This window comes from Chelon labrosus (assembly GCF_963514085.1).
Source record: "Chelon labrosus genome assembly, chromosome: 19".
In the NCBI taxonomy this organism is placed as follows: Eukaryota; Metazoa; Chordata; class Actinopteri; order Mugiliformes; family Mugilidae; genus Chelon; species Chelon labrosus.
Window position 1 is genome coordinate 9,234,622 of NC_140352.1, and position 27,983 is coordinate 9,262,604.

The window sequence follows — 27,983 nt, forward strand, 5'->3', positions numbered from 1 at the left end:
TTTGCCTTTTCTCTCCCTCTCTCTCCCTCAGATGAGACCTGCTGGCAGCAACATGCAGAGGACATCTGTTTAGTTTCTGTAACTGGAGACCTGCCAGCTCCGGTCCACAGTCACCAACAGAGACTATTCATAGAGCAGGTGAGAGGTCGCAGGGACACGTTTAGTTTGGCAGTGAAGGTGTGTGAGAGAGTATGATCATAAGTCAAGATCATAGTGACTTTGCAGCTGAAGCCTGTGTTTAAATGGTGCTTTGCTGCCACAAGGTAATTACCTCTGGTCAGTGATGTTATTGAACATGTACACCGACCAGCCACAACATTAAAACCACTGACGGAAGAACATTGGCCATCTTGTGACAATTCAGTGCTCTGCTGGGAAACTTCTGGGACCTGACATTCGAGTGGATGTTACTTAGACATGTACCACCCACCTAGACCAGACAAGGCACCCCCACCACATAGTAATGACACTTCTTGATGGCAGCAGACATCCCCAGCAGGATGCACACACAAAAACGCTTTAGGAACAACTCAAAAAAACATTTAGAACAGCACAAGGTGTTGACCTAGCCTCCAAATTCACTAGATCCCAAACTGATCAAGTATCTGTGGGCTGATCCACAGAGGCCCCTCCCCTTAAAGGCCCCCACTAACAACATTCTGTTACCAGACACCACAGGACACCCTCAGAAGTCCCATGTCCATTCTCTGACGAGTCACAACTGTTTTGGAGGCAGAAGTGGGACCTACACAATATTAGGCAAGTGGTCATAATGTTATGCCTGATTGGTGTATGCATAATGACACAAGTGGAAATTTTTTAGTTCAGGAGTCGTGACGTGTTTGCCACAAGAAATGATGGAAGTGAATGGTAGTGCAAAGTAGCTCAATTTGTAGTTTTGTAATATTTATGAGTAGAATACTGACGGTCTCATCTTTAGCTATGCATTTACATTTCCTACCTGGTTGTTAATTTGCATTTCCTTGGCTTCTAGATAGAAACAGTTGCCTAGCAGCCGTCTCCTCACAATTTGTGGCTGAAGAAGTCACTTGAACGCCAAGCATTTTGTCTTCACATCTACCCATGTTGTATTCACAAGTTCACAGGTTTGATATGAAAGCAGCATTAGCCTTTGGCGTTTTGGCTTGTGGCCTTCATCAGGGTCATCAGTGAAGGGCCAAAAGGAGAAACACATCAGCTTTGACCACTTTTTTCCTTACTCTGTGCACTTGAGAAGTAGGTAATAGGTGTGTCTCTCTGCATGCCTCATTCCTCTCTTTTGTTTGGCTGAGAGAAAAACACATGATCACAACTTCTCCACTCAGTCATAAGGAAAGAAAGGACTAGTAAGTGTTTTTTTATTAATGACATCGTCCCTTTCATTCAGATTTTATCCTGACTCGTACGTGCAGAATGAGAAGCCATCAAACGTTCTGTAAAGGGTAAGTTTATTGCGTAAATACATTGTTTTAAGAGTGCAGAGTGCTTATCTATTTCTATTCACACAGGTCTCATAGCAGCTCACAGTATGTAAAATTATAGTAAGACTCATTCATAGTAGGGGATGAAAAGGAGACCAGGTTAGACACTCCCTCCTTCTCCGTTAAGTCATTTGAAAATGTTCATTTTGTTTCCATGCAATAAAAGAACATGTTAGATGCAGTTTTATGTGAAAGTGTTACAAGTTCCAGTGCATCTTTTAATGTGTTTGATGTGTGTGTGTGTGTGTGTGTGTTTTTCAGGCGACTCTATACTGTAAATATATATATTTGTGTCTGCATGCGTGTTCACAGGTCATCTGTCTCTCCGTCGAAGGGCATGTTATCCTCTTCCATGTGGATGTGTGAGTTGTCTTCGCTGCAGATCCAGCCGATGGGCGTGCGGTTGAACGAGGGACGCGAGCGCATGTCGGCCTGCATGGAGGGCAGAGGCTCCGGCTCCTCTGTGGCGGCGTTGATGTCCGGGAGCTCGAAGGTCAGCATCTTGGTCGCCTTGTCGTAGCCGCCGAAAGGTAGGGCCGTCCTGAAGAGGAAAGAAGAAGAAGGAACTAAACAAAAACAACTGTATTTAACGTGGGTTTCTACAAAGCTGCAACCTCCAGGGGTGAAAAATGAAGCCAAAAACTGCAGGTACTAATATGACTTTTTAAATAATCTAAGTTTTGACATTATGCCTAATTAAGGCTCGTGGTCGCTTCGAGTGACGCCCTCACAGGTGGCTAGCTGTCTACCGAGGCGTCACCCGCTCCAACTCTTTACCCATTTTTGAATTAGCCAGGGGTTTGGCAAAGTCAGGCACTTCCAAGATGACGACGGCCTTTGCCACCCGCACTGAGCTTCAAAACCACTACTCAGGAAATTATGGGCGACGTCAGTGCGGGTTTGTCCATCTTTATAAATCCGCTAACAGTTTCTGCTTCATTTTTTCAGAGCCTCTAATAATTACAAGGAATACAGCTACTTTTACCGCGACCCACAACATTCATTAACAGCATCAGAATGGACAGAAACTCAGGGTTCAAATGAGATTAAAATAATGACGTCTGGGCCGAAATGCTGTCTCGAGCGTAACAGTACATTCCTAAATGTCAGGGATGCGGTGGTGAAGCCATCGGACGTAAGAGGCTTTTACCGAGTGAGTCAGTGAGCTGATGCTGCAGTTACTATATAAGAACATTACAGTATCATAAACAATACCTCTGTTCCATTAATGTTAAACAACAGATGTCTGGAGGAGCAGTATTATCTAAACACAGCTTCGGCCAATGTGTATCTCCTCGGTTATCTCTGGGGTGAAACTGTTGTGTGCCTTGTTTTATGTTCTCATAAAGACAGCCGAGCTCTCTCACCTAATAATGTCTTCTCTAATATAGTAAAGTTTTATTAAAGGAGCCCTCCCTGGGTTTTACATGTCAAAGGTAGTTTACTTATGATGAGTAAACCACCTTCACACCGGAGCTCTGCCACATTTGATACAATTACTCGGGTGACATTAGTCAAACTCAGTTTAGACTTGTAGACTACAAACTGCTGATCCAAAGCCTGCCTTACACATCTGCTGTACAGAGTTTATAAGACATTTACAAGACAGTTTCCTGTTGTGCAGCAATGTAAGAAGTCTAGTAACATATCACTACACAACCACATCTGAAGGCAACAATGCTTATAGCTTTTCTGAATGTCCACACTCTAAGACAACACAGCATCCTAACACTAAGATGGCTAAACATCAAAACATCACAATGTTAGGTATCTTAGAATATTAGCATGCTAACACACTAAACATTAAAACATCTCTATGTTCGCTATCTTAGAGTATTAGCATGCTAACACGGAAAACTTTAAAACATCAGTATGTTAGCCATCTTAGAATATTAGCATGCTAACACGCTAAACATTAAAACATCTCTATGTTAGCCCTCTTAGAGTATTAGCATGCTAACACACTAATCATCAGAACAGCTATATGTTAACTATTTTAGAGTATTAGCACGCTAACACACTAATCATCAGAACAGCTCTATGTTAACTATTTTAGAGTATTAGCACGCTAACACGGCAAACTTTAAAACATCACTATGTTAGCCATCTTAGAGTATTAGCATGCATACATTTACTAATTAGCCTCAAACACAGGCTATATGTGCAGATGATATATTTGCAGCTTTCATACACTAATAAAATGTAATACATTAAAAGATGCTAACCTGTGTTAAGCGTTCTGTTAAGCAAATTGCTAAATGAAAGATAGCGCCTAAGTCATAGTAAGCTCTGTTAAGCAAATGGTGAATACGAACATACTGTACTCACAGTAACAATGCTAACTTGCTTTTTAATTTTTTAGTGTTCAAATATTTTGAAGTTTAAAGCTTTACCATGCTAGCCATCCTAGTGTAGCGTGTTAACATGCGTACACTTGCTGTTTAGTTTGAAATACAACATATAGGATGAGAATGTGAGATTAGTAGAGAAAACATAAATGTCAGTTTTGATATGCTACTTAAAATAAAATATTTAAAGATGTTTGAAAGCCTTGTTTTTGGCTAATATACTGTACTGGCAATAACACCAATTTAAAAAAGTTTGGACACCTTATAGACTGAGTGGTTGATTGAAAAACACAATTAAGTTTAATAGACATTATACATAAACAGTCATAGTGACTCTGCACCTGTTGAAGCTCTTGAAATGAGGCAGTTCCGGGTGCAACTGGATGGGTCCCGGCATGCAAGCCTTCATGGTGGCTTTCAGCTCCTCGTTGTCCTTCATGGCTCGTTCCCATGGCGATATGTAGGTGGGCACATATTCCTTCCTTCTCTTCTCCATCTCAGCCTCATCATCCACTGTCTCCTCCACAACTAAGAAACACAGTGGCAAGGGTGGGAAACGGGAAGACCAGATCAAAGTTCAATTACAGAAAGAAAGCACCTTAAATACTAGGAAATACAAAAATACATCATCATACTTTCTTCCTTTGGCATCTCGGGCTTTGGTGGAATAGGTGGAGGGGACATGATCAGGTTCTCGAGGTTCTGCTGGAGGAAAAAAGAACAGATGCTATGATCTGATCATAACACATATATACACACACACACCACTAAATGGATTTCTCCTCTCTCACCATGTTCTCGTTGGTTACGATGAATTTGTCCACTCTCTGCTGCCTCATCTTGAACATCTTGGACCCCTTGTTCTTGGACAGGGAGAGCTCCTCCAACATCACGTCTTTGGGCGTCTTGATCTTGGTGCCCAGGTTGAGCTCGGCAACCTCTGCATCCGGCTCATCGTCTGGAGGAAAAAGAAGGAGGACAAAATAGGTGTAATTATGAGTGGGCACCCTTATAGTGCAGAATGGTAAGATGGCCACAGATGTTCACCAAAAGCCCAATGATCACTGTCACTGACTTTGGCTTGAAATGTATTGCATTTGATGCAACTTTCAATTTTAAAACCTTTTTTTTGGCAAATGCTTACTTCCTCACAGAGCTAGATGACACTATCTACATATCAAATACGGAAGCTACTGTGAGAAAACGGTAGCTTAGTTTAGCTTAGCTTAGCTTAGCTTAGCTTACCAGAACGACAAGCAAGAAATACTCCAGAACCAGGAACCAGCCAGATGAATTTTGCACCCTTATATCTCATTAGTATGTTATATATTGTGTCAGAAATCAAACCTAAGCTAAGCTAAGCTAAGCTAAGCTATCTAAGCTAACATCTCCTGTCTGTAGCCTCATGTTTAGACACTGCTACCAATTGTCTGGCTTGCAAGCTAATGAACATATTTTCTAAAATGCCAAACCATTTCTTTAAAAGGTACCTACTGTAGGAATAAAATTAAGTCATTGTTTCCAACTGTGAACACGGTCTGAGCAGTTTTTGTTATTAAAATAACAGACTGAGAGGTTGGTGCAGCCTTGTCGGCGGCAGAGTTATGCTCACCTAAGCCCATCTGGTAAATTAAAAAGCGGGTTTACGTTCCACCTCATGTCTGGTATAGAGTGATGGATGCATGAGACTGTAAAGGGCATGTTTTTTTATAGTCAAGCTTCCAGACCATACTTGTAGTGATAAACAGGAGCAGAAACCAGTTGTGTGGTCTTAGAGGGTGTGTTCATGGGAATCCAGGGGAGTTGTAGGGGTTACTAGGCCAAACCAATATGGAAGAAAAGGACACAGGGGAATGTCATGGCAGGGTTTCTGGAAGAACAATTTATGGAGGGAAACCCTTATAACACAAGGCCTCTCTCTCGCCTCTGCTCTCTTTCAGTGATGGAGAGATCTGATGGATTTTACTGCTCCACAGAGCTCCCCATAAAACACGCTTCTCATCCACCACATACACTCTGATATCATTCATAACACCTGGAGTTCAGCCATAAACACACACACGCGCACGAACACATCTATAAAGCCGGGAGTTGGCATTGCAACGCTGCAGAGAGCTGTTAGCAGTACCTCGTAAATCAGACTTGCACAAGTAGGTGTGTGTTAAGTGTGTGTGTGTGAGAGAGAAAGAAAGAGAGAGAGAGGGAGAGAGAGAGAGAATAATTGAGGCTGCTGAGCAGAGCGAACACTCCCATGAGGATATTGATTAGAGTGTTAATTCAGAAGAATGTGAAACAGGAGCTGGCTGCTGACTGGGAGGAAAGTGGACAGACTGACAGAAGCAGAGGGTGGACAGACGGACAACACACCGACTGACAGAGGCATGAGACAAACAGACAGGATGACACAGTGGCGGGGATGGCGGACGGTCGTGTGGGCATTAACTGGAGCAAAACAAGGGATAAGCAGGATAAGCTCCCCGACTGACTGAAAACAAACCGGTGGAAAAATACAGATGTGCTGCAGATGTGACAGACGAAGAGGCCGCTGACAGATTTTTAAATAACAGACACAACTAGGTGTGCAGACACAGATTCGGATTTAAGTTTACAAGCTTGAATATTAGCGGAGGATATACAAGATGCAACGTATTAAAACATGCTAAGCTACGCTAGCAGTTCTGTTAAACGCACCTAACCGCATAAAAAGTCAAAGAAGACCTGCCAACGAAGGCTGATTGCGACGTTGCCTGTGTCTGGACTAAAAAGTTGAACTTGAACGCACCGCAAAGACTACAGCCAACAGCCTTTCATCCAGCTGGCATGCACATCTGCACCTGCATGAAAGGAAATAACTGTTGATACCAGCAGGTGGCAGTAGTCTGTATTTGTTATTCAAAAAGGGAAACACAAAGAGCCACTATTAGCTGGGAGTCTAGGCAGCTAGGAAGAGCTATGAACTGTCCTATAGAGCAGCCTCTCCTGAATCATGTTGATCAGTTGTGTGCCTATTTAACATTATTTTGTTTACGCTTGTCACTCTCACTTCTCAGCCAGTCAGAGAGAACTCTATCACCGACTCATCACCACCACCGGTACAACCATAGACTGTATATAAATATGGACAATTTGTCGCCACTTCCTTGCTTCGGCCAAACTGACGCTAGTTTATGGAGCAGTTGTCATGGCAAGTAGTAGTCGCCATCAAGTTTACTGTGTTTGCAATCTTACTGTAACGCATTAGCATGCCAACATGTGCTATTTAGCCCTAAACACAAGACACATACCACACACAAATTAACATGACGACAACAATGAAGATGCTACATGAAAGATTTGAGTGTCAAAAACATTAGTAGAGTTCATCCTGCAAAGCATATGAACCATGATGTGTCCTTTCTAGCAAATGGTTCAGACATTGAAACATCAGAAAGTATCTTCACACTGTGAATATTTCATTTTACTTCAGAAGCATTCATGTCAACCCATCGAGTTTCCCTACTCATGCACTAAAACGGTACAGTAAAGAAGTTATGTCTACTCCAGATCTAGTTTTCAAGTTTTTTGCTCAAACGTCTTCTGACATTTTGTGAAAACTTTGTGTGCTATAATTAGAAATAATGTTCTCTGAGTTTGAACCATTTTAAGCTGCACAGCGAGACTGTGCAGCAGATGGACCAACTGGTGAGTCTGGCAGAACGAACCGCGGTAAACACTTTCTGTTGGGTCTTTCCTGCAATAAGTAAAATCCCTGATGCACAGAAAGTGATTATTGGAAAAAAAAAACTAGCGCTTAGCACAAGCAGCCAATGTAAACAAACAAAGACCACAGCACATAATGTAAAGTGATAGAAACTAAACTTCTGAAAGATGTTGCTAAATTCAGTTTCCTATTTTAGATACGACCTATTAGCCACGTTTTTACAAGTCGCATTGATTCCAATTTAGCTGCCGCTAACACACAGCCTCAAAGAAATATGTCAGAATCCCCCTCTGGTATATTGTGTTACCTATAATGGTGACAGATTTGCGGCCGCTGTGCCATCTGATAATGACCCACATCCGTCCAGGAGATGCCACATGCATGTTCAATATTGTGTTACTGCTTGGAACAAGTGTCTGGCTCCTTATTTAATTGCAGCATCATGCAACCACATGCAGCGATTTACACCCACGCAGTTCAATTTCCACACGAGGAGTGGGCAGATAGCAGACACACACTAAAGATTTGACATTTACTGGGCTGGATAATCAGATCACATGGGAGATGGTAGAGGATATTTGAGGAAGTGGGATGACCAGCGAAACGCTTCATGTTTGATGCTGTTTGTGTGTGTGAGCGTGTGTGTGTGTGTGTGTGTGTGTGTTTTACCATTCTGGCTGACGTTGGTCAGATCAGTGATGATCTTGTTGGCCTTCTTCCTCTTGTTAGGAGGGACGACGGGAGTTGTGATAGGCATGGCTAGAAGACAGAACAGACTAATTATGTTCTCACAATAATAGCTACCATTAAGAAAAGTACACTGACACGGTTTAAAATGAATTTTTGAAAGATATGACACTAAATCTTTTAGCTGCACTCGAATGTCTTCACTAGTTGTTCACTAATGAGAAAACTTCATCTTGAACAATTTCTTGTCAAATTGCTGCATAGAAGGTCAAGTACTCAAGAAATGTTTTTATATATTAAAAGTTTAAAGTTGCACTAATGAAGATTTTATATATATATATATATAATAACAATGGATCAAAAGACTGAATGTGAGACATGTAACGTTTTAATTCCCCTCAGTTCTACGAAGCATTTTAGCGTCTTTTAGCTTATTGTCTTAGTTTGACGATTTCACTGCTTCACTGTTTTTTTTTTAATTATTTGGTCACAACATGCCGCTGTTTTCAGTAAACAGGCTCTGATGAACCCATGTTACGCCGGCTACCTCCCACCAAACAGGAGACAAAGCTGAATATTTCCACATATTTTTGTCAAAGGTTGGTGGAGACCAAAAATAGAGCTAAAAGGAGAATGGATTTGCTCTTACTGCATCAGGGGACTCTAACACAGGAGGAAGATGTGTTTATATTTGCTGACAAAGCTCCCAAAACTTTGCATTAATGGAACCAAATCTCGATTTGTAACGGTCTTCGAGGGAAGCTGACAAATGATGTTGTCCTGCTGATGGATGAAACAGAAAACACTTCTACGTGTCTAGACAGCGTGGACAAGCATGGATTTTGTGATTTAATTTGGCTCGTTGCATAGGTCCCAAGTGGTCAAAAAACTCTCAAATCTCAGAAGAAATCTGTGTCATGAATAATAATAACAATAATAATAATAGATTAAAATCCATAATGTCAAAATGTTTGCTTCGAAACTGAAGAAAGAAAGCATCTACAACTGACTTTACAACACTCATTTCAGCTTTATTATTACCAGCATGACTACTAACTGGTTTTATTTTGTATGTTTAACTTCACAAATAAATTGACATGAATTAACTCCTTTTAGAGTGTATTTGACCGATCAGGTGTCTCGCAGAGAGGATGACAAAATTAGCAATAAGATACTGGCAAGCAGAGAAACGTGATACAATAAAAGTGCAGGAAGAAGATACAAATGTATTCCCAAGAGATATTTGAGTATGATGAAGCTGCACATCAGCTCCAGATCCCAGCAGAACCTCACAGGATTCCCTAATTAAATAAAACACACTTTAAAACGTGGCGTCCAACCCCTGCATGCCCTCGAGGACACTAATTCCTGGTTGCAGCTCATGTCTCTCTTGACTAAGCGCTCAGATGGGGCCCAGCAGTATGTCGCTGTCAATTGCTCAGGTCGAAAGCAATTATGTAAAGCTGGAGGTGAGTCCCAGCACAAGAGAAAAAGCAGGAGGGCCCGTCTACAGGGAGACAGTTAATGTAATTGCTTTTCATCCGCTGTAATTGAAGCTCATTTCCTAGCCGGGGACTCAGTCCTATGTGAGCTATTTTTGTGAGCTTGTGTTCTATAGCACTGTCATCAGCACGAAACGTACATACGACTGCACCAGCACGCGCACGGATTTGCACAGAAATAGCTCTTCTCTTGTGATTAATGTGAGGCGGTGGCTGATGGATGAAAAACCAGAGATTACAGGTGTTTTTGGACGTTCTGGGGAAATGCAAGATGAAGGCAAACTGCTGCGCTGATGGTAACTACAGGAGCTGTACGCAAAGGGCCGGGCTCCTGTTACCGCCTCTCTGAGTGAAGAGGCGCTCCTGTCCCCCACGACAAGCCTGTTTTAGCTCCAGATAAATCTCGAGGGGACAGCTGGGGAGGAAGGGCATCAGTCAGCACATTCCCAAATACACACATACATCCCCGTGGACTAAAAACTCCACCGCACAGGGCCACATTCCTCACCGGCTACAGTGTTAGGTAAGAAGCGGTGGAAGAGGAGGAGGAAGCCCTCTACTAATGTGTACTTCAGATTTGTTTTGGTCAAGAAAGGTTAAAACTTTATATTAAACTCAAACTATGCATGATAAAGTATAAATTTAAACCCTCTCTTGAGCAATAACTATGACTGGAGCATCTGTTTCTGATTGTACCTCTCATTAATTGATCCACTTACAGAGGTCTCCATTGGCCACAGGCAGGAGCTCCTCCTCCTTCTCGTCCTGCAGCCAAAATCTTCTGACCACAGACCTCAAACAAACTGAACTATAATCATCGACTTGAACTCAACGCGGACTCCAAATTATCTGAAGCATCAGTGGCCTGCAATGCCAGATAATCCGCAAGCATTCAAGGCATGTGTGAGAGAGAGTTTATTAACACACTATCACACATTTCTCCACTGTCTTACCGTTCAGACTTGGGTATCCACAGGAAGACGCAGGTCCCAGAGGAACAGGAATCTAGATTCCCAGGTAGATTTGAGTCCCAGAGCTTGTTTTGCACTGCCTGCCCTCCTCTTCGGCCCGCAGAGAGTGAAACCCTATCAGCAGGGTTGTTCCAGTGCTATGGACCAGGCCTGGGGCGGGGGGTGGGAGAGGGGGGTGGGGTGAATGGAGAAGAGGGTATAGACGGAGGTGGGTGTGGTGTTCAGAAGTTGGTGAAATGAGTGGTAATAGATTTTGAAGAGAGCTACTTCTGATGCTGACAGAATATAATAACTCATTAAAGACCGTGATTGTTATTATTAGAACAATCTGTCAACAACTTGTGCAAAAGTGCGCCAAGAACAACAATAAGCATGTACTGAAATCCGAATCATACTGACCTTTCTGCTTCCGTAGGTATAAAAAGATGGACGAACCCTGTATGACATCACCCACATTTCTGAAGAGCAGTTTTGAAGCTCAGTGTGGGTGGCACCGGCCGTCGCCATTTTGGTAGCGCCTGACTCCGCCCAACTGATTCGTAGGCAGACAGCTATCCACCGACACATCCAAGTGTCACTCAATGTTGACCACACCCTTAATTATGCGTATTTTAAACAGTTGGTTTATACTGAAAGAATCGCTCCCTGTATGGCTGTAAACGTTTATTTTTTAAATATGAAGGTCTCTGGGGACCGAGTCACTTTTAAAGCCAGTCTCATTTGAGGAACTGTCGTTTTTTGGGACTGATTGCTGTCTGTGCTCGTATATAAATATTAAAACATAACTCATTTAGTGAACTCTTCCCAGTCTTATGTGAATTCCTCCCGCTTCAGTTTCATTTGTCCGACGGCTTCCAACACGAGAACAGAACATGAAAAACAAAACAAGAAAACTGAAAATATCGTTGGTTTGCCTGAGGACATTTATGTTCTTGTTGATATGTTTTCTTCCCCTTCTGTTTGTGTCTTTGTACATCCTCCTCTACTTGCAGTCCTTTGGGTACGGTTAGCTTCAAGGCTGGCTTGTTCCTGGTTGGAGTTTATCTCATCAAGTCAGTCGTCAGTCCACAGCTTTTTAGATTCAACTGTTTCTGCACAGTGCAAAAGCTCTATATTTCACTGCTCTCCTGTTTTATTTAGTTTTTCTTTAAAGACGTTACAGACAGCTGGGATGGACTAATTATCTGGACTCGCAAGAATTTTCTCAAAATTAAACCGATTAGTGAGTTTCATTTTCTGTCAGCAGCAGGCAGCTGGTTTAAGTAAAAAGCTTTTAAACCCATATGTGCACTACCAGCAACAGCAGCAAATGGCAGACAGGTGCAGCAAACTGGTAAGCAAAGGAAAGAATTTAGTAGCCAACTTCCCTAGAATTGGTAGGGACCAAACACAGAGCTAACATACTGTCAATACTGAACATTCACAGGAAATAGGACTCCATGTGTGTTGGTAGTCAGAACCTGCAGGAAGCTGAAAGGGCAGGCACTTTCAAAAACATAATTATTAGGTGACTGGACAAAATCAAAATTGCCTCTGGATTCGTAACAGAATCCAAACCCTGAAAGTCTGGGTTCTGTAAAGCAGCTGTCACAGCAATCTACAGTCAGGGGGTCTTAAAGCTAGCAAGAATCCAGCTGCTTGAAAGGATTAAGTAAGCTCCCAATAGCTACTGAAAAACGTTAGCAATGAACGGCCATGCTAGCACCCCTGTGAGGTTATATTTAGCTTGTATGCTAACATTGCTCATCAAGATAAAGCCAAAATTTTCAATGTTTATCAGGCTCACCATTTTATTTTAGTATGTTAGCATGCTAGCATTTGCTACTTAGGACAAAACAAAAAATAAAAGAAAACACAAGCTGCCTTCAAATGGGCTGGTGTTTACCGTGTTCACGCGAAAAGTCAACATAAACACCCTCCTCTTGTTGTATTCATGACATCGTAACTCGAAATTTTCCACAAGGTCAGGTGTTTGATGATTCAGAAATGTAAATGGTGAGTTAATGTATTACAATTTAGGTTTTCCTACATTTCCTACATTGAGTTACCCGGCCATTATCTTGCTAAGTGTTAGCCTCTGTGGCATCTAGATGCTAACATTTGGCTAGCAGTGGCATTCTCACAAATTACGGCCGATGGTGCCGTTTTCAGCGCTAAGCATTTTGTGTCCATGACTTCCCATGTTACAACCACAACTTTATGAATTTCATTTGAAGACAGTAATGCTTAATTATATTATATACGCATATGAATAGCAGATATTTTGACGATTTTAGCGATTTGAAGTGAAATGAGAAAAGTGACACAAGAGGAAAAACTTTATTTATTATTAGACTTTATTGATTAGGAATCCTGAATGTTTAATTTCAACCAACAGATGCTGAGATATTTCAGTCTGGAGCACCAGTGTGGATCAACCAATGAACTGAGATTACAATCCAGGCAGCTGCTCTACTCTGGAAGTCCTGAAATTGAACAGGTCGAGTGGCCTTGATACAGATGTGTGTGTAGCTGGGCTCTAAATCCTTCAGCAAATTAAATTCCCAGTTGAAGCATTTACTACCACTCTGGATGGTTGTAAAAATTTTACCTCCAGTAATTCGTTACTGCACCAAATTCTTCTTAATGATAAGCTGGAAAACAATAAAAGGAACTTTGGTTTTCAAAAATAATAACCCTTAAATGATCGATCCAGGTGATAGAATAACCGTCTGACCTGGTCCTAAACCTTGACCCCTTGACCCCAAACACTTCGACTCTGCTGACCCAGAAACACGACGTGAGGAAAGAGCGTCTTTGTGGATGGGATGTACGAGGTAGCCCTTCCCCTCCACTCTCAATCACACAGTAAAAAAGCCATCAGAATTAAGAGTTTAGCACCGTGCCAAATAGCTGCAGATTAACGGCTCCAAAAATAGGTGAAATGGGTTGTGTGTGTGAGTGTGCGACGGAGCGAGAGAGGAATTAACAGCAGCGAGTAGGGGGACCGAAAGAGAGGGGAAAGCAGAACTAATTTGGTAAAATGGCCAATAGTTAAATGAGTCATTACTATAGGCACAGTTATGGTTTTTATACGTTTCTAAAATATGTGTTTGCATAAAGAAAAAATGATGCAAACTGGGGGGAATTTGCAGCTGTGTGTGTGTGTGTGTGTTTTCCTCCCAGCAGCTAAACTTACCTTTGGTCCTGAACAAGACTAAAGTTAGCGGCTAAAGTTAGCCCCCGTCTGTCAACTGATCCCAGTCAAGGTTCAAAGGTTAGATTTGTGCCTGTGGTTGGGTTTCAAGACAGCTCCGAGCCCATCAGGTGGCTGTCTTGAAATGCTCTGAAATGTAGGCCAACAATCCTACAAGGAAGTTGTCAAACGCAGCAGTCATTGATCAGCTGGGTTACTAAATGCGACGTGTAATTGGAGTTTAAGATTTGGAGAAATTAAACGAAACAGACACGTACATGTTGCTGTTTGGTGTGAATGATATTTTAAATTGTGAAAGTGAGACTGAACAAGGGAGGAAGCCTTAAGGTGCAACATATCTGGAAGATAAATCCTACAGTGCCTCCATGTGGTGGAAGTTTAAACTACAATTAAAACCACTTCCTAGATGCTTAATCAAATGGTGTTGAATCAGATGTGAGTGAATCCTGAGAAAACAATTGAGCAATCAGAAGAGAACGGAAAGGCTCAAAAGAAAGAGACGAAAGAGTAAAAAACCAATCGGAGGAGTCGATACCGGGTCTCAGTGTGGGAGCAGGTGGTGACGTGGGTGACACAGGGAGAAACAGAATGACAGCTGAGGTGAGTCACGTCTATTTTTATTCAGCCGCATGTCTCCGTGGAAAAGAATCGCAGCTAAACAGGCATGTTATACCTCTCTTGTTTCATATTAACAGATGAGAAACAAAATCTACTCATGAACACTGTGAAAAACTACAGAAAACACACGCTGCTGCAGAGTACGCCTGCAAAAAGACACTCGTCAATCATCAAACACAAACTAAGGTAACAGAGGGAGTGGTAGGAGCTACTGACTGTTAGAAAAACAGCTTTTCTAATATGGTGTTGTGAGGTGGCTACAGGTATTGCAGGATGTCTACAAGCTATAAATCAGTGCTTCCTTTTCATCATTTTTTCCTCAGCTTCATCTTTCTCTCAGCAATCCTTTCTCTACACATCCTCTGTTCTTCTTTTTTCTCGTGTTTAAACTTAATTCTTCATGATTCAATACAATATTTACAGAACTTTATTTTCTCCAACATCTCTTTCTTCCCTTCAGTTGATTTTCTATTCCCTGAACCTTTCTCAGGTTTCCCTTTTCAAAACGCAGTGTTCCCTTTAACTACCGTACGACAAAATGCATTCATTTGTGAGTCAATGAAATTAAAAAAGATAAAACACGCTACATGTCGCAGGTTTTGTGATTAAAACCCCTAGTTACAGAGCTGATTAACAATATTACAGTGCTAAAAAAATGCCTCAGACTTGGTTTATTATGTCCAGACAATAATCTGTTCAATGCGTGGTGGAGCCGGGGCGCCACACACTCGGCTGCAGACCCAGGTTGGAAGTGCTGAACCGAGGCCTGGGGACCCTGGAGGGCTGAGCGCTGCTGGACGCCTGCTTAGAGGCACCGGCGGGGCCAAGAGGACTTAGATCTGGGGAGCTCTTAAACTGCCTGTTGGCCTGCGTGGCATTGGCAGACTGAAGGTGGGTGAAAGTAGGGATGTGGACTGTGTTTGGAGCAGAAGAAAAAGAAGGCAGCTGAGGGAGCGGGGCAGTAGGGGCAGGAGGCATTGTGGGAGACAGAGGGGAGGTGGCCCACTGAGGCTGGAAAGGTTGGGGTGGAGGCTGATAGCGTTCAGGGGTGACGCCAGGAGCAGCGGGCGGAGGAGATATGACGTCAGAGCGCCACATTGGTTCTCCGAGGGTCGTAGCTGATCGAGGTACAATCACTTTGAGCGCCGGTCCCGTCGCCATCGGAGGGGGCGTGGAGAAGCGCTGGACCTCATAGACTCGCGCTGTCTTCTGAGGACCACCTGTCGTTCCTCTCTGTTGCTGATAGGTGGCGCTGTCCTGGGGAACCCCGCCGCCATAGCTGAACAGAGAAGAGTTGAGCTGGTAGGGCTGATGGTTCATAATGTCCACTGGCTTGACGCCTGCTTTCTTTGTTTTAGATCCAGGCGTCCAAGATTTTGCCACCTCAGGTTTCTTCTGGGCCTTAGGAGGGCAGGAGGGGGAGAGGAGGGGGTTGTAGCTGATGGGTGGTGGAGCGCGGATGTTGGGCGAGTACTTCCAAGTGGCTGGGAGCGACGGCGTGGGTGAGGGCTCCCTCGTCTGGGCCGGAGAGTAAGGTGCTGCTGCGACAGAGGGAGCTCGTTCCACCACGTACCGGTCCATCCTGTTCTGTCTGCGAGCGAACAGCTCACCTCCCTTCCCCGCCAGCTGTGGCACTTGAGGGGTTTGTGGTTTGGGCGCTACGGGAGGCGGCCTGGGTCCCCTCTGTGCTTGCATAAAGTTGCAGGCCTCTGCCCCCAGCCTCAGCCAGTCCTCTTCAGGCCCTGATTCATGCCCAGCCTCCCCGCCGGGTGCAGCAGCCGGGTTTTTCACAAAGCGGTCGTCCATGTTCTGGACCATCGACAGCAAGTCCGGGTTTGGGGAAACATCTTTGTTCTGAACTGAGCAGAACATGGGCTTCTTGCTGCTGCGACGACGAGCATCTTGCAGGATGCCGGTGCGAGCGGCTGGGACAGAGATTCGCTGCTCACGTGTCACCAGTGAATCATTACCTGGAGCCTGGGGAGGAGGTGTGGCTGCAGAGGGTGTATAGGGGCTGGGAGTCTCTGCACCTGACATGTTGATGTGGGGGTGGACTGACGGAGATGGAGAAGATTGGTTGGCAAAAGGTGCAGGAGGGGTGGGGAAGGGGACCTGAGTGAAATCAGGTGGATGAGGTGGGGGGATGGGTGGAGCTGATACGTAGGTGGAAGGAGGTGGATAAGTAGGAGCAGGAGGAGACAGGTATGGTGGTGGAGCTGGAGGAGAGAAGGGTTGAGCAGGTGATGGGCAAACCAGGGAGGTTTGAGCTGCTGGAGGAGAGAACGGGGTGGAGGGGGAAGCGTGCACAGCAGACTGAGGAGAGAACATGTGTGGATTTGCGGGCGGCTGAGTGAAAGGTGCGGAAGACAGAGAGGAGGGAGGCGAGAGAGCTGACGGGGGAGAGTGAACAGAAGGGGGAGTGTTGCTGTTGCTGTTGTTGTTTCTTGGAGGGATGTACAAGGAGGTGCTAGACACCGCTCTCCTCGCATCTGGCCCCGACGGATGCTGAGTGGGTGAGATGGTCACCATGGAGACAGCTGCCACGGGTTTAGTCGCCATGGTTATGGGCGCGGGTCTGGGCTGGGGAGGGCGGAACATCACGGAGGTCACAGACGCGCGGGAAGAGGACGGGCCCGGGGTGAAGGGGCGTGCGGTGCGGTTCAGGACGCCAGGATTAGAGCTGAAGCTGGCGTTTGAGTTACTGTGTGAGTCTGTGGTCGGGCTGGGACTGAGATCGTAGCCGGGACCGGAGTTAGGGTCACCGTGTTGCCCGTTCTGACTTCGAACGGGTGCCTGAGAGGGCGGGCTGAGGACAACGCTTGCCCGGCTGACGGCTACCGTGCCCCCGTTGGTCAGAGCCACAGCTGGAGGAGACATGTGTGCAGGGTGGTTACCGATTTGCTGCTTTGCGATGCCGCTCTCCAGCCTTGAGCCCTGATAGGCCGAGCTCTCCTGCCCCGAGACCGCCAACCCTGGGCTGTGATTGACAGACGTCGCAAGTCCCGGAGTCTGATAAGCTGAGATGTCCAGCTCTGCACTCTGATTGGTTGTTGGTGTTGTTGGAGTGGTCGATGGGCAGGCGGAGCTTCTTCTGTCCAGCACGTCTAGATAACCAGTATCCCACGTAGCGTCAAAAGATCCAGAGAATCCCTCTTCATCAACTTCCGAGCCACTTAGGATCGAACCACCTCCTTCCTCCTCTGTTTCTCCCCCCGTGTCCCCTTCTGTGTCCCCTCCTCCGTCTCCCTCAGCTTTGCCGAAGCAGGTAAGCGTGTACTTCTTGGCTCTCTGCCGGCGTTTCTTGAACATAAGCACTCCTTTGGAGTTGGGGTTGGGAGCGTCAGTCAGCAGAGACGCGATAGAGCGGCATTTAGTGCGAGCCTCTTTCACCTGCTTCTCCACCAAACTCTCCCCGCGGTGCAACTCTGCAAGACAGGAAGAGGAAAGGGCAAAAAATAAATGCGCTGACAGGAACATAACCCTCCCTGACGGCGAGCATTATCACAGCGAGGAGCCCTGAAAGGCACTGGCAGTGACGGACAGGAGCGTGTGTTGTGGATTTACAACAAAGAATTCCTGCTGCTCTCCAGTGTTGAGTCACACACTCCAGGAAGGTTAGATCACAGTGTCTCTCCTGCACAGAATTCTTGTTTGTGCCTCTGTGTCTGCGTTACCCAGATCTGTTCGGAGAACCGGCGCCATTTTGGGGGCAAGAAATGAGCGCTGGTATAATAAATCATTATGTTTTAGGGCTGTAGACTTCATTTAAGGTTGTCATCAAGTCAAGTTTAGGCTTGTTGCCTGTATCTGAGCTTAGTCCAAAGCTATTTGAGTATATTTGGTGTCTTGGCTCACCTCACATAAGTATGCTCACTACATAACTATAGACTGATGCAGCATCTGCGCATAAACATGAACAACTTGCATAGAAACAGCAAAATAATGCAAAACCACGTCAAACAAAGGTTTCTGTGGCAAAATACTCATCGCCCAAGGTTTTAACTGAGACTGATTGAGGGTCACATGGATGTCTGTACCAAATTTTATGGCAATCCATCCAATTTATGCCATGTAATTGTAATTTTACCAAATCTCCCGTGAGCACTAGAAGTAAAATCTGGGCATTTCCAAAGTTATTGCGGTTCATGAATATCTGTGCAGGTGTCGATTCTAATCCATGCGGTAGCCGTTGAGATATTTCAGTCGGGACCAAAAGCCAACCTTTCATCCCTTGCCATCTCTACAGCCACGGGAAGGTTAAAATACTGTACGTGTAAATACAGAATATAAATAATTTGCTTCGTCGAGTTATAAAGCACCACGGATACAACATTGTCTTTACAGCAGCCAATGGCGAAACGGTCGCGCTTAGTGAAACGCCAAGTTCTTTCATCAAAACGAGTAAAATCTGATCCAACAATGGCAAATAATAACCTTCTCTGAAGCTTATACGATCTGGAAAAAGGTTTAACTCCAAACAAATGTGACCTCTAACGTGTGTCAGTCAAATTAAAGGCTGTAAAGTGTCTTACCTGCGTACACAGTGCGTGGGACTGTGTGTCCACCTACGTCTGAACCTGAAGGAGATGTGAGGTCCCTCATCTCACAAGTGTTTGTGTGTGTGTGTCCTTAACCTCCCTCAGACCCTCCCACACACACAAACAAACCCTAACAGTGTGCTAGTCTGCTGTGAGTGGGGAAGCGTTTGGGGTCTGTCTTCCTCCTCTCTTAGGGCACAGCCCATGTAAAGACCTTTGTCTGGATCCAACACATGATGTCAACCCTCTATTCCTGTCTGTCTGACAGGCATCAAACACCTGTCCGGTCTCTATCGGACACACACAGGGATGGGAAGACCCCCCTCAGTGGAGGATATTTAGACGACAGTGTCACCGAGTTTCTGTGTGTGTAATTATGTGTATGAGTTCATAAAGCCAGTTATAGTTTATAGAGGAGAGCATAGCTCTTTGCTGATGTGCCGTTCTCTGATGTTGACACCGCACACCTGAGTGGCACTGTGCACACAGACACACAACTCCACAGCAGCAGAGCTAATAATCCCCAGGTCCGAAGCCAAAGGGAATGTGTTTGTGTGTTTGCAATACGAGAAAGGCCAGATCCCTAGAGATCAGCGCTCTCATCCTACAGTGAAGTCATTCAGGCCTCCAGCTTCTTGTACCGGATGACAGGATCCTTCATTACTGCACAATCGGCTTAATCGGCTGTCATCATTGTTCCCTGGCTGTTAGTTAACTAGAAAGGGTAAATAAAACTTAATGAGTTAAAAGAATAGTTTAGTTTTATTTGGGGAAATATGCACATTTACAGTGCAGCTTCAGCTTTAGCATTAGCTTAGCACGAAGACAGGAAACAGGGGGTGACTACTGGTATTTATCTGTACGGCTACTTATTCATACCTTGATACGTACATACAGTTTTGTACTGATCACGTGTGTTACCGATCTATCTTGACTTGACTTGACTTGTCATAACGTTTATTTTTTTCTGTACAGCACTTTGGTTGTTTTGAAAGTGCTTTACAAATAAACTCGGATACTTTACCTTACTTTACTTTTATTGATTTTGAGCACTTTTGTTGTTTTTAAAGTACTTTACAAATGAAGTTGTAACTTTACTTTTCATTTACTTTACTTTACTTTTATTCCTTCTTTTGTTGTTTTTAAAGTACTTTTTAAAGTATTTTTACTTAAAGTACTTTAGAAAGTACTTTTATTTAAATTACTTTAGAAAGTACTTTTACTTAAAGTACTTCAGAAAGTACTTTTTAAAGTACTTATTCCTTCTGAGCACTTTTGTTGTTTTTAAAGTACTTACTTGTACTTACTTGCAAGTACTACAAATAACGTTGTTTACTTTCTTTACTTTTATCTGTGCACTTTTGTTGTTTTTAAAGAACTTTACAAATGAAGTTGTAACTTTACTTTTCATTTACTTTACTTTACTTTTATTCCTTCTTTTGTTGTTTTTAAATTACTTTTTAAAGTACTTTTACTGAAAGTACTTTAGAAAGTACTTTTTAAAGTACTTATTCCTTCTGAGCACTTTTGTTGTTTTTAAAGTGCTTACTTGTACTTACTTACAAGTACTACAAATAAAGTTGTTTATTTTACTTTACTGTTATTTCTGAGCACTTTGGTTGTTTTTAAAGTGCTTTACAAATAATGTTTGATTGGAGTCGATTGGATAACCTAACTTAATTTAACTTTTTGATTTTGAAGCTCAGTGTGGTAACTGCATTAAGAATTGAGAAATCACTTCCATCCCCCACTGAGCCAGTGTTTCCCTGACATTTTTTGCTTAATACACAGATTTTCCCTCCTTGGGATGGGCTACTTTTCTGTATTTTTGGGGCCTGAAGAGATAAAACTCTCCTGTATGTCACAAGATAAACAGCAAAGATTATAGATGGAAACTTGTAAACTCTAATGCTCTATATTTCAACTTCATCAATTGATTGTTTAGCCTATAAAATGTCAACATAACTTCTCAGAGCTAAATTGACCTCATGTAGTATGATTATTCTGTCAAACCAATAAAATCACTAAATCTTTGTACATTTAATTTTCTGTCATTTAACTAATCAGTACATTTTCTGATAATAAACTAGATACAGGTGCATAGTCTACTTGCAAACACACCGCTCACGCACCACACATTCAGCTGACCTGTAAGTCAGAGCTGCATCCACCGAGTCAATACCTATAAATAAAGCCACTGAGGCGAATGCTCAGAATACTGACACAAGTCATGGACTGCTGTTTCAGGAAACACGGGAGGGGAGGAAGGGGGAGGTGGAATATCTCCGTGGCTATCTGGTACATCTCACCCCATCACCATCAGCTTGTAAATGTAATCGGACCCTACAGTTAGAGGTTAGGACCACTAGAGGGTGATCAAGCTAAAGATTTAAGACCACACAGCTAACAGGACACCAGGACACTAGAGACACCAAGGGAATCTTTGGCATTTAAATTAAAGAGTAAAAAAAACAACTGTGGTCAAGACTGGAATAGATTCACTGCCACGACCAACGAGATATACTCCTGTTTTTAGTTAGCAGCTGGTGTATTATCTTTGATCCTAATAGTTTGGATACAGCTGGGAATAAAGGAATGTAACAACAACTGTACCACAGTTATTTTTGTGTGTTTGAAGGGGTTTTCCTGTCGTCCCTTAGTCCACATATTTAAATAAATGTCTTTGTTTCATCTCACTTACAGTTTTAGCAGTGATTAGAGTGATTAGCCATAACATTAAAGCCACTGGCAGGTGTTGCACGCCCACCCCGTGGCAACAACCCTCCCTGACGATGGCAGATTGCACAAAAACTACAGAGGAACAGCTAGAAACACAAAATACAGTCCAACAAGGGGAACTTCTCTCCAAATTTTTTAGTTCCCAAACAGATTGAGCATCTGCAGGATGTGCAGGAACAACAACTGATCCACAGAGGCCCCGTCCCCTCAATCTGTATGACCCAAAGGCCCCCACTACCAATGTCCTGGTGCCAGACACCACAGGACACCCTCAGGAGGCCCATGTTCATTCCCAGATGAACTTTTGGAGTGTTGGGCCTGGGTACTAAGGCACTCAGTATTGGGGTTTGGCTATCATGAATAATTAATAATTATCAAAAATAATTATTTATTATTAAATAATTGGATCTGAATTACTAGATCACCTCGGGGCACCACCCTTCTAGGAAGGGAAAAGATAGCCAATTAATCAAAACAGTCTCATAAATTATACAAAATTGTCAATTTGGATTTCTGATTAATAATTAACTTAATAACTATAACCAAAATTACCATGTTAACAACTAGTTAAAGTTGAAGGAATTTGGAGTTCTTGACAGTGTAGAGGTTAAGAGAATAAGAGAGAGAACAAAGGCCAAACGGTGCATTTTATATGACCTGATGACCTCAGAGGTCACATGCCACTGTCAGCCAGTGAACTGCTTGGTCAGTTTTTCACACCTGGAGGATTGTGGGTAATAGAGTTCTGGTGCTTCCCTTTGTTTCCAAGACAAAGGCAGCCATGTGGTTAACTTGATTATGCGTGGTGAGCTTCCATAGCTCACCACCAGGTTCAGATCCCAACAGGAGGCACAATGGAGACCTACACAATATTAGGCAGGTGGTTTTAATGTTGTGGCTGATCGGTGTATAATGATTAAACTGTTGCAAAGAGCACCTGAAATACAATACTCACTGGCTTGCCGTGCTTTGTCCATGTAGGTGGTGGAGAGTTCCTCGCTCATAGGGCTCTGTTGTGGTCCCACCATGGGCACCAGATGTTTCCCAGAGTCCATCATCAGAGCCTCTTTTGCCCGCTCCGGAGACACTAGCGGTGGGCAGGCAAGCCCAACGTAGCCCCCCGCCTCCTGGAAGCCGCTGTCCTCTTCTCCTTCAGCTTCCACCAAGCCCTGATCAGGGGTCGGGGTGAGTGAGTGAGGGGTCAGAGTGTGCGGTGTGTGCGCTGGAGTGGTCCAGTCTGTCTGGTAGACGAGCTCTCTGCGGGGGACACCGACGAGACACTGAGCGTCCCAGTGGCCCTGCACGGTGACTCCTGGGTCTGTAGCACTCTCGTACCTTCAGACAATGACGGGATGAGACTGAGTTTATCAGAGTGGAGCCTTGACATTAAACATTCTGGATCTGATTCTGCGTCTTTTCTCTATCTTTACACATTTTACAATTTATTTTTAAGTGAAAGTTCTCAGTCATCAAGGTCATATAGTATATCCAAAAAACAAGCTGAGCTCAAGTTTCAAATTTGCTTTTAAAATCAGAAACGAAAACTAAAACTATGACTGTTATTTGATTTTTCGTTTTAAATCTAAAAACAAACAAATTACTTTTATTCTGTAATTTAAAACAAAAAAGCAAAAGTTAATATTAGACATAATTTTCTTTATATACTAAAGTGATTTAAAAAAATTAAAGCGCAAACAGCCGCATTTTCCTTCAGTGAACCTGGAAGTGGCCTATACCTGGAATTTGCAGCAATCAACGCTTGGACACCTTCTCCTTATTCAGAAGACAAAGGCTCAGAGATCAGTTCAGGTGACATTACCTGTGTCATAAAGGCTAAAATTACATCTGGATATTGTTCCAAAGTCATGTCTGTGCTCCATTATCTACAAAATCATTGGCATCATCTTCTTTTTCATCCACAAAAAACTTCCAGTTTTCTCATTTAGTTCTTTTTCTGTTTTCCTTGTTTAATATATTAATGGATGAAGGGTAAATTTGCTTGTTTAGCAAAAAAAAGAACTCTTATTTCTTTCTTCTTTTTTTTTTAGTCTAAAGCCAAACTTACACGGACCAAATAGGAACATCTTTGGGTGTTGTTGCCAACGAGAAACTCATATTACGTCTGTTTTATTAGCGTCCGTTAACGACCGGATACATACCTCTAGTTGAAGGTTTCCTATTCCCATTAAAACCTTACACCATTTAAATCTTACCAGTCATTTAGAACTGAAGGAGCTACTCTACAAGTCCTGTTTTAGAGTCCTATATGTCCCCAAACCCTTAGAAGATTATCCCTTAAAACAATCTAGCAGCAAAGGAAGATTTTTTCTTAACTTCCTGCAAAGTAAATGTTCTGTACTGGTTCACTTGTTGCACATTGTTTGATAAAACAACTAATTTGTTTGCATTCAACGTTTAAGGCGGAAGGATTGTGAACAAGACTATTGCCATTTCATCATGTAAACGCGATGTCAACTGGGAACAGACAATCATGATAGAATTTATCTTCCTGGAAGGACCGACAAGAAAAACACTAAGACGTGTGTCAGTTTCTTACCCACTCATCTCCGAGGTCTCCTCCTCTTCCTGGTTGTCATAGCGCGAGGGTGAGCGTGCATGAGGAGGAGTGCGGCGCTGGCGGCGGTGCGTTCGTGAATGTGTGTCTGCGTCGCTGTCTGTTTCTCCGTAGTAAGCCTCGCTGTCTGGAGGGGAGGTAACGCCACAGGGTATCTCTGTGGGGGAGAGGAGGCCGCCGCTCAAGGAGGCCGCGGCAGGAGACAGGACCCTCACGGAGGAGCGGGGCGACACAGAGCGACCAGAGTAAGACGAGGAGTGGAGCCCAGACGGGGCCCTGGAGGACAAATGAAGAAGATGTGAAAATGTAAAACATGCTCCAGTTAGCGTGAAACGAGGTCAGAGAGTGTGTGCGTGTCTGTGCTCTGACCTTTTGACCCTCAGGTTGAGCGTGGCGCTCTGTGCGTCTAAGAGACTCACGGCCTGAGCATGGCTGAGCTCTGCGCACATGTGGTCACCGATGGCAACAAGTTCGTCGTGCTCTTTTAGTCCGGCTCGGCAGGCTTTGCTGCGTCTACGCACCTTGAGAGAAAAACATGGATGAATGACACGTTAATACTTGTAGTTCTGATAAAGGAAGAGCAGACTCACTTATTAGACCATGAGTTCCTAAACCCCAATTCCTTCTAATGATTAGACCAGCACTGCAGCATGATAGCCTGCTGCGACTGGTATACATAAATGTCTGCAGCCCATAAGTCAACCTATGAGTGACCTTTAGCTTTACTAGCATAAAAACATCCAGTAATTTAAGTAATTAAAATATAAAATCTTAGACAGCTGAGAAGTTAAAGCTCATTTAGTATTTTTAATCTACTGTGTCTAGCTAAACTTCCCTGGTTTTCAAGTATTTCCATCCACCAGAAGGGATTGAAGGAGGATTTAATCAAAACCGGAGTTGACAGGGTCAAACGGAGCATTTCATTGGATGCAAAATTTGTCAGCGCCAACGAGTGCGGGATGACTCATCAACGTTTGATAGTGACTTTGACTTAATGGGGGCTTTAATCCCAAATAATGTTACAGGATGCTATTTCAAGCGATCAAGGGCTTCAGCGTTGTCAAGAGTTAGCCTTGTGTTTGTAGATACAGGAAAGTACAAGCGCGAGTTCCTGATATCACTGTCTTCTAATGGAAGTTGTGAGCTCGTGATTACGACAAGGGAAGTCAAGTCGGTGGTAACATCCGCTGTGAGACGTGAGAACACTGCTGTTAGGTAACGGTTGGCGTCTGGAAGCCACAGAGGCTAACGGTTAGCAAGCTAATGACCTGGAAACTTAAGGACTTTTGCTTCCTGTCTTCTGGTATTTTCCTGCCCCTGTGATTACACTCTTCCCCTCATACGTTTCACCATACAGTCTGCGGTTTCACACAGTTGTTCCTGCCTGGTTTCCCTGAGTTTTGTGTGTTTTTGTTTTTGCTTTGAAATGTGAATCACCTTTTGTTGGACTTGTGTATATAGGTCCTATACCTCCTTGCTATAAGCTATCAATCGTTAGCCACTGTAGCTTCTAGACACCAATTAGCAGTGGTTTCACAACTTACAGCTGATGACACCACCTGAACACACCACACATTTTCCCTGGTCATGCCATTTGAAAGCAGCAAATGATCATCAAGACTGTTTCTTCTGCTTGCATTCTTTTAAAAGCCCGCAGGTCGTACGGTGTTACATGGGTGACGGCACTCTTGGGTAAAGGCATCAAATGTTGTGTTGCCTGCTGGAAACGTGACAAACAGCGTTCAGAAGCAGGCCGCTCTTCTTCTTTAGTGGTAGCCATTCTCGTCCCTGAATCAGAATAACCCGTGCAGCTGCTGCTGGAGGTCGCTGAGAGATGATGTCATAGGATCCTTCAGGAAGTATGTGTGTGGGGGTTGACGGTGTAGATGGGAAGGTGAGTATTCTTGTCCGCTACATTACTGTCGCCTCTAAAAGAAGACGATAAAGCCCCCCCTGCCCTCTTTTCCCTCGCACATACACACTAATACACACACCGGTAAGAAATGTTGAGTGTGTTCAGGCACCTACTTGGAGGCCTTATCTGTATCTCTTGACCCAATAATCCCACTCCACTGTCACACAAACAAGGACGAGCTATCTTTCTTTCCCACTCAGGCAAATGCACACACACATAACTACACAAAGCACAAGTGGGCATCATGAAAGAGGGGGTTTGAACAGCTGCATCACTAGTCTGGACCGAGGGACATGCCTGTCATTCACCATATGTTCGCCACATACCCAAAATAAAGCCTCGCAGGAAAATCAACCGCATTCCTAGACAGACGGAGAAAGACAGGCGCTACTGTGATGTGGGGCAAAAAAAAAAAAAAGAGAAAAAAAAGCTGCATACAATGCAGAAATTAAAGAAAACGTGCGTCAGGTTCTCAGTGTGTGCGTCTATATCTTCTGTGTGTGGCCTTTTTCCATGCTCAGCTTCCAGCTCCTCCTCTTAAATGAGCTATTCTAATCCTTCGTTCCCAGCCGGGCTTATCTGAGGTATGCCCAGCCACACTCACACACACAAACGCACAAACGCACCAACAGGAAGACGGTGACCTTTTCTTGCTTGAAAATCCTGGATAAAGAGAGGCCTTCGGTGCCAGAGCCACTCTGCCTCCATTTTGGATCAGGGGGGTGTTATGAGTGATCTGACAACTTTTGACATCAGTGTGAGTGAGGGCCAGATTCCTGCTTTACAGAATAGCTTTTTCTATGAGATCTTTGACTGTCACACACACCCAAACAAAAATATATATATATATCAACTGTTTTTGTGTTTAATAAAAAAAGTTCATTAGTTACTGTATATGTGTTGGAGTAGATACATCCTGTTCAAGTGCAAGCACAGCATCGGGGCAATGAAGAATGAATAAGTGTACGTGTACCGAGCACTGACCTATTGTAATAATCCAATAATCTCTGCTCGCCATCAGGATGCAATAAAGGAAACTTGAACCCCTGAACATGTGTTCACACTGTTCTCTGACCCACAATCACAGCAGGTGATGGTCGAACAGAACAGGACCGTGGCCTAATGAGTACGAGAATGTTCTACACTGGACGATGACTTGTGGTCGAAACTACTCAAGTCGAAAGGTTTTCTTTGCTCCTACTTAACTTCAGAAAAATCATTTGGATTCAAGGCATTTCAACAGGTGCATTACTGATTCATTTATTTTATTTTGACTGTAACCTTTCTGACCAACGCTTGCCTCACAAATACACCACAGGAGTGACCATTAAGGCCTCCGACCGCAATAAACAGTACGTAAATCCCATCTACTCATGTTCCCGCTTTGGCACTAACTCTTGCCTGCAACATACTTTATACACACACACATATATACACGCATCAGCTCCACTGTACCTTGGCCACCTGTAGGGGTTTTTGCTCCTCTGCTCCCCCCTGCAGTCTGAAACCCCACGGAGCTCCTCCGGAGAGGGAGACCACAATCTCCTCCGCCACCATCCCTGCTCCTACCTCTCAGCCTGCGGTGTATGTGCGTGCGTGTCTTGCGGTGCGTATGTCGAGTATCAATGAGCGTCTCTCGCTGCTCTCAGCGGCTACAAAATCCCTCCACCCGTGAGGAGACAGGGGGTGGCTGGCTTTCATCTGCTTACGCTG

The 27,983-nt window shown here is 43.9% G+C and overlaps 2 protein-coding genes and 1 long non-coding RNA gene across 3 annotated transcripts; 1 reads left to right on the forward strand and 2 right to left on the reverse strand.

The window, feature by feature from the left end:
• Nucleotides 1-1,331: 1,331 nt before the first annotated feature.
• On the reverse strand, nucleotides 1,332-8,474 carry myoz1b (myozenin 1b). Its single transcript, XM_084567221.1, has 5 exons — nucleotides 8,199-8,474; nucleotides 4,621-4,787; nucleotides 4,465-4,534; nucleotides 4,171-4,357; nucleotides 1,332-2,022 (listed from the first exon to the last, which is right to left on the reverse strand). The coding sequence occupies exons 1-5, from the start codon at nucleotides 8,284-8,286 to the stop codon at nucleotides 1,788-1,790; spliced, it is 747 nt and encodes a 248-aa protein (XP_084423347.1). The 5' UTR covers nucleotides 8,287-8,474; the 3' UTR covers nucleotides 1,332-1,787.
• A 5,881-nt stretch (nucleotides 8,475-14,355) lies between these two features.
• Nucleotides 14,356-22,856, forward strand: LOC311503911. Its single transcript, XR_014699608.1, has 3 exons — nucleotides 14,356-14,485; nucleotides 14,581-14,689; nucleotides 22,762-22,856. It is a non-coding gene; the product is annotated as an uncharacterized lncRNA (long non-coding RNA).
• synpo2lb (synaptopodin 2-like b) lies at nucleotides 15,200-27,827 on the reverse strand (the record flags this gene model as incomplete). Its single annotated transcript, XM_084566820.1, has 6 exons — nucleotides 15,200-17,928; nucleotides 19,036-19,080; nucleotides 22,718-23,115; nucleotides 24,338-24,631; nucleotides 24,725-24,876; nucleotides 27,726-27,827. 6 exons carry the CDS (start codon nucleotides 27,825-27,827, stop codon nucleotides 15,200-15,202), a joined length of 3,720 nt encoding a protein of 1,239 aa, XP_084422946.1.
• Between the last annotated feature and the right edge of the window lie 156 nt (nucleotides 27,828-27,983).